Source organism: Primulina tabacum, chromosome 4 (assembly GCF_025594145.1).
Source record: "Primulina tabacum isolate GXHZ01 chromosome 4, ASM2559414v2, whole genome shotgun sequence".
In the NCBI taxonomy this organism is placed as follows: domain Eukaryota; kingdom Viridiplantae; phylum Streptophyta; class Magnoliopsida; order Lamiales; family Gesneriaceae; genus Primulina; species Primulina tabacum.
The window spans coordinates 45030094-45041399 of record NC_134553.1 but is presented as its reverse complement, the minus strand read 5'-3'; the positions used below and the strand labels follow the sequence as shown (position 1 = coordinate 45041399).

Genomic DNA, 11306 nt, shown 5'->3' with positions numbered 1-11306 from the left:
TACTTTTCGTAAATATAGGGACATTTACGAGTTTATTTGTACCAATCAAGAAGCTTTGCTTTGTCATGAATTGGATGCCCTTGCACCAGTTCAGCCGTGAGCATGAATGAAAATCTTATACATTAGTCCCCGTGTGGTCTTTGTGGTTTTCTCCTTTATCGCTAGGGCCAAAGCTCACGACGGAATCGCGGTTCAAGAGCATCCAATTCACGACAGAGAATGTCATGAGAAAATTCTAGACACTCGAGTTTTATATGGTTTTAGTTTCAAGTCCTCGTTTTCATCTTTCAATGATTGAATCATTACCTTTCACTTCTCCATAATCAAGAACTTAGCTTCATGGTTATGCAAACGAGACTAATTTGTGTGATTCAAAATCTTGAACTGTAGGCTACCAAAATTGAACGGGAAGATGGACCTCTTTTATACCTTATGGCTGGGAATGTTGAACAGGTAGTGGTGCATTTCGAAACAGCACCCAAACAGTGGCAGAAAATGCAGAAAGAGCTTCGGAGATGGTGCGTCATTTCTTGCTTTGCTTATCTTGTTCTTTAATAGTCTCCGCTTTAGTTGATCAAATCTTTATTTCCATAATACAAAAAGAGATCGAGTGCATAGAAAAAGCACAAGCATCGACCTATATGAAAGTGCTTGTCATTGGAAGAAGAGAAACGCCTAGACCGTCAAATGTGTTGCTCAGAGTGTCCTCCGTGAAGGATTTCCACAGCCCCTCGGATTTCCCAGAATTCCTTGTTCGCATTCTTGATGATGCTGTATCAAGAGGCTGAATAATATAGTACCCAAGGGCCAAGTCAGGCCATTGCCATGGACTAATTAACTAGGCTGCATGATTCTAACTTACCAGAGCCAATGTCCAGTAATACAACCACTTGCATCTCACCGTTTGATCTATCACCCATACACAAGACTGACAGTGTGGTTTTTTTTCAATATTATAACTCCTACATACATCTGTCTGAAAATGTGCTAACCGTGCATGCATCAAACATAAGAGAATGTAAACTCTCTCAAACCAATGATTCAACAGCAATTATAAGACCATGGGTATTTAACATGCAGCAAACAATCACCATGCAGCCCTAAACTGACCAGCAACCACAGTTGAAACTGATATCAGGGGAAACACCGCTTCCTGTGAGATGCAGCAGCAGCAGCAACAGCATTAATGACCAGATCCCCTGTAGTTCGTACAGATTTAGATCTGCTCTCTCAATTAGTGTCTCTCGAATAAGCTATATCCATAGAAGTATCTAAACTGTGAAATGAAAGATAAAAATTCTTCATCTCCATGCCGTGATACAATGAAAGTACTCGATGCCTGGATATTGATCCCCAGAGGACATCTGAAATGTCGTGTTAAAATTATGAGAAGTCAGTTTCCAACTTTCCATCAACTTACAAGCTGAAAGTTCAGATAGAGTGTGTTTGAATTCAAAATATTTGTCCATTTTTCAGTAATTTTTTTTATCATAGTCTATTTCCCATTCTTCAACTCCTACCACTGGCTGTCGGAAATCAGCATCATTTCAAAATCAAGTTTTTTTCCCCTGAAATATATTAAATTACTTAATTAGAAGGTAATTGACAATCAGCAAGAATATGTATTGCTTTTTCTAAAGATAACTAATTTCTGCTATAATATATGTTCGAAAAAATCGAATTTATCAAATTCGGACTCAGATGTTATTATGTTACATTTGTTTACACGACTTTGATGACAGGGGGCATGTTATTTGACCTTATCAATCAATGCTTTTGAGATTCAAACAAGTGTGATGTTTGCAATATTTGTATAGGTTCTAATTGATACACTCAAAAATTTATGAGTAAAAAATTTTAGTGCAGGAAAATGTTCGCCATAATTTCAAGACACAGGAATTTATGCCTACTGCAATTGACTATCCATTTCCCTCCCCCTACTCTGCCTGCTATTGAAGAAAAAAAGGAGGGAAATTTTTATCCAGTTCTACTCCTTAGAACAACAGATCCTGCTGACACCCTGTCCTGCACCAGTTGAGGATCAAACTAGCACACCTACTAGTTTCATTCCACGCCTTAATTGGATTTTACTGTGTCCCATAAATACAATTCGGCACGTCCCTTTACTTACATGGGATATCTGCGGAGACTTTTTCAAGAACTCTTTAACCTGGTTCTTGTCAAGAACAGAAACCTCCTCAGTCCTATCATTAGTACCCATGTCGTTCTTGTGATCTTCTCTTTTACCATTAAAAGCAGCGCTGAGCTAAGAACGGTCTTCAAGATTTGGGCCTGCAACCCTTTGTAGAAACCAAGTAAACCTTCATTTTCCCAAATGGAAAGCATTGCTCCAGACACTGTTCTATGGGATTTTGATTGGGATATTTCCGTCTCGTGTTCATCTGAGTCAGCTGATTGAATCACCACCTTGCACCTGTTCAAAAGGTCAACATCAAGCTTCACAAAAAATATAGGTGGAACTTAATTAGTTAAAGACAAAAAACTTTTACCTTATGGCTGGATATGTTAAACAGGTAGCGATGCATTTTGAGATGGCACCTAATACAAAAGCAGAAAATGCCGAAAGAGCTTCCGGAGATGGTACACTGTTGTTGCCCTTTTTATTTGTTTTCTTCTTTAATAATCTTTGTTTTAACTGATCAAATGCTGTAAACTGCCAAAATTACATTAGAAGTCAGAAAACTTCCAAGTGACCTACTTGAGTGACAAAGTTTTGAAACTTAACAAGTATTTTCCTTGACATCGGTGACAACCTGGATGGAAGGATTTGAAGTAAGAAGAAGCGAGATGCCTAGGCCATCAAATGCCTCGCTCCACGAGCCCTCTGAAAGAGATTCCCAAAGCCCATTGGATTTTCCAAAATCACTCGTTTGCATCTTAGAAGATGCTGTATCTAAAGGCTGAATTACCCAATTATTCATCGTTAAATGGATAGTGCTGAAATTCATGGTATGCAATCAAAAGATGATTCGGACATCGAATTTACCTGTGTCACTATGACTGTGCCTGCCGCGGCCGTGGCCGCAATAATCAAGTTTGCTTTAGTTCCGATAGATTTGTTTGCAGTTTGTCGTAAGTACATTCTCTTCAAGAAACTGTAACCGTAGAAATAGATAAACTGAGAAATAAATGCCTGAAAGTTTTTTGTTCCTAGGCCCTGATACAATGAGAGCACTTGGCGGATCGATATAGCTTCCCAAAGGACATCCGAAATGTTCCTGTTCAAGAATCAAGATAGAGCAATCCATTGTGATAGCCCACATTGTTTTTAATATTTTCGGACAATACGATAAAAAAACGGATTCAACTTCTCTGCACACCCTCAAAATTTTCACGTCATCCTCAGACTATGCATAAACTATCAAACGTATGCAAATGGATGCTTGATTTTGTTGAACTTCCAGAGCCTACACCAGTCAAGCTCTGAAGGATCTTGAAAAAACCTTCAATCCCTTGTAGTCTTAATTGTGATATGTATCGTATCTTAAGGTCATTACATGTTCCAACAAGCAACTATTTCAAGAACATAGTTAAGGAAGAACATTTAGACATTTTTTTTTCATTCTGAAAGTATTTTAACAATCTTTCAATAATCCACAACGTTAGAAGTCCCAGGTTCACTTCAACTCCAAAATACACCAATATCCAGCAAAAATCATGGAATCAAGCACGCCACCAAGTATGTAATCCAGTATCAAATAAAACATATCAGAATTCAAGAAAAAGGAGGCCTAAATAAAGAGAAAATCGCATTCAAAACGAGCACACATCCCACCATCACATAAATCATGATAAGCTAGGTCTTAATTTCAACAAGAAAAAAATACCTAAAAAGAAAAAAGAAAAGGGGAAGAAACCTGTATTTTTGCTGGTGATGAGCTCGATTCTCTGCTTGATATTTGGTCTTGCAAGTGTCTAAAGGATACAAAATGGTAGTGCTCACCAGTGCACCCACCGCACCGGAGCTCGCCTCCACCAAAGATTCCATTCAGAAAACCTTCCAAATTCCTCGTGATTGATTAATCAAGAAAAACGAAGAGCTATTGAAGTTGGCCGGTGGCGAGTGAGTTGCACGTGAGACAATATCGATTAGACGACGGTTTCGGAATTGGGTAAACTAGGAAGAAAGGGGCTTTACCCTATGTGGGCCGCGATAAGATATTTGGGCCATACACAACCCATTTTCCTATCAAATTATTAGCCCACTAAAAACTTATTACAAACTAAGCATTAATCCGAGCAAAAACCTAAAATTCCTTTACCTCGTTACTTTGGAGACATTTTCTTTTCAAATTTTTTAAAATATATACTAAAATAAAAATTTTGTTAGAAAATATATTAAAATTTTTATGTATGTTCAATTTTATTTTTTGGAATAATTTTTTTTTTATTGTCAATGTTTTCGTACATAAGAATGTATTTGAGGTGGTAAAATCATATTAGACATATATAATATTTAAATGGTGCAATATGGTATTTTCAAAATTTCTCAAGTGAAAAAGAGACTTAAATATATATATATATATATAAATTACGAAGTTGTTTGACCAAATTATAAATTCATCGTTACATTTAAGCGTAGGTCTATTGTGAGACGGTCTCACGAATTTTTATCTGTGAGACAGATCGATCATACCGATATTTACAATAAAAAGTAATACTCTTAGCATAAAAAGTAATATTTTTTCATGAATGACAAAAATAAGATATATGTCTCACAACATACGACCCGTGAGACCGTCTCACACAAGTTTTTGATTACATTTAATATGTCAATATCTCAAATATGGTGGCGTTGGAGAACCAAATCATGACCTTCTCATGGGATTCCATTTCCAAATCAAAATATTTTATTGGAGAATAATTTGTGTTTTTGAAGTCAAAGAATCATTATTTTGGCAGGTATATTGAGAGGAACATGGTGCTATGAAAGTGTGAAACCCATTGTTTCCCAATCAATATACATGATCATGAAAACTTGCGTGACTCATTTTCAATGAAAATGATGGAAAAAATCTCCAAGTTTCGACAATGCAATCTAAAGCTATGATTTTTTTAGTTATTGGTTGCACTAGTCAAAGGATGTGTTAGTTTCAATCTACTATTCTTAATTTAATTGAATATGTATAGAGACTAATTATATATCGTATAGATAATTAATAAACTAGGCGTTTGATGAGAATGATTGATTATACATTTTGATTTCATACAATGTTTGACTTAAAGTTTTACAAAACGATGTCTTTCATAGCTTTCATCATCTCATCGTTCGAACGAAACGATGTCTTATAGCTCATATGTTAAAAGAGGGTCCACCTCATTCGATGGTTATGGCAGTATTAGATATAGATCAATCAGTGTAGTATAGACAAAAAAAAATCATTATAGGTAGATATTGAGATAGCATAATAGTAATAGTTAGATATAATTATACAAATTAATTGAAAAGTTTATAGACAAATTGTATGAGGAAATCTCAAATTGTTTTAGCCCTTCTTCCAAGAATATATTCCCCATAAAAAGCAAATATTCCTAAATCTATTTCAAATCCAGCAATGAGTAAGGAGTCATTTTCTTTTGTCATTCTCAAAGAATTGTCATGTTAAAAGGGAGCCTTAGGAGAAACAAGTGATGCATGTTTATCTTGACCTATACGTACATATTATTGAATCAAATGGATAAACGTAATAGCAATCTGGTGGACATAAGTGATGAAGCCAACTAATATATATTATTTCCATGAAATAATTCTTCTATAGGGATGTCAATAGGTCCGGGTTTTACCCAGACCCGCAATGGACCCGCGCGTATGGGACGAGTTTGGGCATACTAAACGGGTCATGGGACGGGTCTCGGTCCAATTTTTTAGACTCTTCCGGATATGGGACGGGTCATGGATCCTATAATACCCGTCCCATATATGTGATATATATACTCTACGATTTTATTTTTATTAATTTTCATTTTTTTAGTAGCCAACATCAATCATAACGGTATTAGTTATTCCTATGTCAACTGTTGTATTAGAATCTGTTTTAGCAATAGTGGAAGAATAGTTGGTCCTCATCTTAGTAGGCTTAATCCAATGACTTTGGAGGCATTGATGTGATCACGAAGATGATTGTGGGGTGAGGTGAAAGGTAAATAAATCACACCACACTTTTCCAAACCCAGAAAACAGACGGAATCCACTTACAGTACTTTTGTGTTTCCGAGCCAAAGTTCAAAAAAGAGATAAAAATAACTCTATTTTATTTTGTTATTGTACTTTCATTTTAATTTTGTTAATGTATTTTTTCTCTTTAAATTACATTTTTTTACAGTTTTAAATTACAGTTTTATTTTTTCAATGTAATTTCTCCATTTAATTTTGTAGTTAATTCTTCAAGTAGTTTACCAAATTGTCCCACCATTCTTGATGAAAAGGAAGATGATCCCGAAGAATGTGTCTGAAATATTGCCTACTCGGTGATTATATATTGATCTGTTTAAGTTATGTTATGACTTATTTTGGGGGATGTCGATATTTTTTATGGAGAACTAGTGACACTTTTTTCTATGTAATTCTTTATGTCGTGAAAATATTTTGTTTGTTATTATTAAGTGTGGTCGAAGACATGAATTAATTTTCTATTATGTTGTATTTAGAGGCTTGTCTGTTTCAATTTTCAGTCATGTGAGTAGAAAGATTACCATTTTTGTTTTAAAAAAATTCGGATTTCGCGGGTCTACCCAGCCTCATTTTGAATTTGGCGTGGGGTGGGTCCGAAAAATATTTAACCGAGGTAGAGCGGATAATGAGTCAAAGTTTTTTCATGAGACGGATCTTGAATTTAATCATACCCACTCCATTGACATCTATATTCTTCCATCTGTTTCATAAATAATGGAAAAAAGTGCCCATTGCAATAATTTTCCACCCTTGTGTTGTCGTCTTTCTCATTTCTTCCACTTTTCTTATAAACATGAAATAATAAATATATCATTATTTACATGATGAAAAAGGGGTATAATATCGTGGTTTTTATAAATGAATAAAAAATAAAATGTAAAATTTTGAAATATAAAAGTGAATTTTTTGTTTTTTTAAAATTTAAAAAAAATAGAAATGGGTAGTGTGTGAAAATAAAAGTGAAGTTTTCGTTTTTTTAAAATTAAAAAAAAATAGAAATGGGTAGTGTTTGAAAATAAAAGTGAAGTTTTCGTTTTTATAAAAAAAAAAAAGGTAGAGTGTTTGGGAATTAATTGATTATAATATTAGTTTTTTAATAAAATATTAAAAATACCTTTATCGGAGTGTTTGGAAAAGATAATGTTTGATGATGTATCTAAAAAACCAATGTTGGATTAGAAAAAAAAAATTGTGGTGAAATTGTTCGGAAAAAATTCATTTATTTACTAAAATACCAAAATTGTTTTTGAAGAATCGAAATCGACATAGAATCAAACCGAGCATAAATATACGCAAAATTTGGTGTTACAAACACAAAAAAAACTGATTTTTAATTGTTTCATAATGAAATCACTTTTCCAAACACTTCCTTAGAAATTCTCATTCTCCCAAAATTCAAGGAAATTATTTGTCTCCCAAGTGAATCACCCCTAGAATAATTATTGGATTAAATCATAGCATATTTATTTTATGTTCCCCGTACTATATATAATCATGTTAGAAAAAAGTGAAGTGGGAGCTTCATGCATCCTCATTTGTTTGTTTATATTCGGTTTTCAGTGTGCGTATATTTTCTTTGAAATGGGCGAAGATTTTGTTTTCTGCCATAAAATTATACGCAATAAAGCATAATCTTTCTTGCTGGTCCAAACCCTAATGCTTGTCAACTCATAAGATCCGGTATATAGATCCATTGACTAAAAAAAATCTCATTTTTGTCGGTTGTCCTACATTGATTGAATAAAATCTCTGTAAAATTGCATATATAAACTTTGACAATCCTCCTCTTTTGTGCTAGTTTTTAAGCTTGAGTTAGGTTCAAGTCTCAATCTTAACATGATATCAGAGCTCACGCTCCGCCGTTATGTGTTGGATTGCCCATAGTTGAGATACTCGTTCTGTCCATAGTTAGATCATTTGTAAACTTCACGCTCCAGATATTCATTCATGAGTGTGAGAGGGTGTGTTAGTTGTCCCACAGCGGTATGATAAAATTCACTAGAGTTACATATATGGACTTGAACAATCCTCATCTCTTGAGCTAGCTTTTCGGATTGAATCAAGTCCAAATTTCAATCTTAATAATTTCTATTCTAATTAATACCAAGAAAACAAAATAATCAGCAATGATGATATATATAACACTAGGGAGTGACTGAGTCATCTCTTGAGTAACAAAGTGACAAAAAAAAATTCAAATTTTTTATATACAAAATAATTCAAATATAAAAACAAAAAGTTCATCTAAAATTATTCCACCAAATTTTTTGGTGTAATTTTTCAAATAAATATATTACTACTTTCATATGTAAAAAGTTTGAAACATGATATATTTAAAAATTTTGAGTTACATCGTCAATATTAACAATAGTTTTTTGAAAAAAAGCAAACGCAAAATTCTACAAATATCATATTATTTAAAATATTAAAGTTGAAACGAGTTTCAAAGAGACGATAATTGAACATGGAATCCATTCATCTAAATAACCCTACAAAATCTTGCATGAAAGGATTTTTGCATGTTATGCATATACGTACATTATATTACGTGTTGAACCCCAGCCCCACGGGGTAGGGGCCTCCCAAATTTAACAGCCCCGATGGACCACCTTACTCAGCCATGGCCATGGGACCCTATCTTCTGTGAAGTCAGGATAAATATGGAATCATTTATTTATTATTTTATTATATTTGATCTTTCAATAATAGATGTATTAGAAAAATAATTGGACATGATTTATATAATATATTGTACTGAATTTTTTTAAGTAAATTATAAATTGTTTTGCAAGTCACAAAATTATAAATTGTCGTATGATTTATTTAGGAATTTTGAAATAAATTTCGATATGAATTATTAAAAAAATCTACAATAGAAATATGTTACGGACATAAGAAATATTGTACATTATTGAATATAACGTGTGTGTTTCATTGCTAGTTATTATAATAATCATTCTCAACTTGTCATTTTTCGAGATATATGTCCTGATGAAAATATGTAACTAAGACAAGTGTTTTTCAAATTATGCGGAACAAAGCTTAAATTGTAAGATAGTGTTTGGGGAAATGTTAGAGTATACGTCCGATGAGTTAATTTATGGTTTGAATTTTATTGATTGTTATGTAAAAATAATTTTTATTTTAATAATGTTTTATCAATTATGACATTCATTTTATATGTACATTCATACAAGCTGAATAGATAAAGTTTTTGGATATATAAAATATATCATGAGGTATGCTAAGATCACCATGAAACTTATCAGGAAGCATATTATATATTATAAATAGGTTCCTAGTCGATTCAGCATCCTAAAATAAGGATACAGGTCGCCCGAGTTTGAGACTACCATTTGTAATGTAAATATCATGTTTCATTGATAAGGACATGAAGATGTTCATTCATACAGATGTGTGATTATTTGATGATACACTGAACAATCTTCTCTCATACTTTTTAAGTAGTTATCACTTATTGAGTAGAATAATCTATGTTATGGTTGTAAGCTGTATAACATTAGTCATTTGACTCGAGACAAAATGGAAGCTCTGTATACTAGCACTGCACTTTAATCTGTTTACTGACTCCATTTAGGATCATCAGATGATGAGGTTGGGTGTACTTTTGAAATACGTAGGATTCAATGCATTATAATCGAGGATTCATCACTTTCCTACGTATGGAGATATCCTATGTGATCTGATGAGTTAATAGTACAAGGAATCTCTTACCAGAGTAAGACATGTTCATTTTAGAAAGGTGTTTCTGCAGTTGCACGTATCATCTCACTATTGTTACACAAATATATATCACATCGTTATCGAATTAATTTGTAACTCTCGGTATACCAATTATTGCAAATTCGATTGGTATATGTGAGTTGAAGGGACCGTACTGAACGTTAACCATAACTTAAGGTTCTTGCAGACACAATCAGTGATGCCTATGGATCATGGGACGATGCTACCAGACGATCTTACCATGATTCGATGGGTGCAATGATACTTGAGTTCTTACGTTTTTTTTATTAAGGGGTTGATGAAAAGAATGATGCTCTCAAATAAAAATAGATATTATTTTGAATCACATGAAATTGTAAACTCATGGTTAGCTGTATATATAAACTATTGAGAGTTATACAAGTATCATATTATGTGCTCCCATTGAGATAGTCGAATTCAAGGAGTGAAACTAAATATTTTAGAGAAGATGTTCACAAAATTGACACCTGTAAAAAATGGATCATTAAAAAATTTGACTTCGAAATTGTCTTTTTACAATAAATGAACAAGATTTGTACTCTCGATACATCGATCGATCGGGATTATAATGAGTCCACGATTATTTATTTAGTAATTTAAAATATAATAATAATAATATAAATTAGTAACGGTGACGGCTACGTACACGATTCTCATGAAGTATTCTCGAGTAATCTAGAATTAATTAATTAATAGTTAATTGAGTAATTAAATAATAGTTGTTTTATTTTATATATGACTATATATGTGTGCATATATGTGGAGATGTATCAATACACACACCCATAATGCATTATTAAAAGTTGACTTTACATGATATTTTTTAAAATACTACATGAGAATTTTAATAATGAAAATAAATAATATTGATAAGATTAAAATCATATAAGGATTGAGAAATGTATTTATAAATATATTATCAAAGGGTGGATAATACACAAAAGTTTTTGTCCACCAAATTTTTCTCTCTCTTTCCTTCACAAAAGTCGACCACCTTCAGCAAATCACAGCCGCCATCTCTCATGATTTATGAAATTCCGACGATCAACTCTCAATATAAATTTCGTTTATATCTCTAGTGTGATCTATACGATGAATCAAGTTTCTGATCTTTGACATAATTAGACGATTGAAGAAGCAGGAAGATCTGTTCGTATGGATTTACAACAAGCGCTATCTCTGCTTAAAATCCTAAAATAGTTAGAGTCAGCATTATACACGCATATGTAAATTATTCTAGAACACCCTATGAATGTTTTAAATTATATGACGCTCTAGAAATGTTTTGAATGTTCAAAACAAAAAATTTTAAACTTCTACTGCTTATTAGGTGTGAGAAAACGTTACT

The 11306-nt window shown here is 33.0% G+C and overlaps 1 protein-coding gene across 1 annotated transcript; it reads right to left on the bottom strand.

Moving 5' to 3' along the window:
- Nucleotides 1-876: 876 nt before the first annotated feature.
- LOC142543404 (peroxisomal adenine nucleotide carrier 1-like) lies at nucleotides 877-4121 on the bottom strand. The gene is made up of 6 exons (XM_075650648.1): nucleotides 3879-4121; nucleotides 3008-3239; nucleotides 2775-2921; nucleotides 2511-2674; nucleotides 2132-2434; nucleotides 877-1364 (listed from the first exon to the last, which is right to left on the bottom strand). Exons 1-5 carry the CDS (start codon nucleotides 4007-4009, stop codon nucleotides 2155-2157), a joined length of 954 nt encoding a protein of 317 aa, XP_075506763.1. The 5' UTR covers nucleotides 4010-4121; the 3' UTR covers nucleotides 877-1364; nucleotides 2132-2154.
- Between the last annotated feature and the right edge of the window lie 7185 nt (nucleotides 4122-11306).

What these genes read in the sequence shown, in the direction of transcription:
- LOC142543404 (XM_075650648.1), bottom strand. Translation starts at nt 4,009, where the DNA reads ATGGAATCTTTGGTGGAGGCGAGCTCCGGTGCGGTGGGTGCACTGGTG. An exon ending in GCACAGTCATAGTGACACAG is followed by an intron (nt 2,922 to 3,007) that starts GTAAATTCGATG and finishes TGGGTAATTCAG; the next exon opens with CCTTTAGATACAGCATCTTC. An exon ending in TTAACATATCCAGCCATAAG is followed by an intron (nt 2,435 to 2,510) that starts GTAAAAGTTTTT and finishes CCTTTTGAACAG; the next exon opens with GTGCAAGGTGGTGATTCAAT.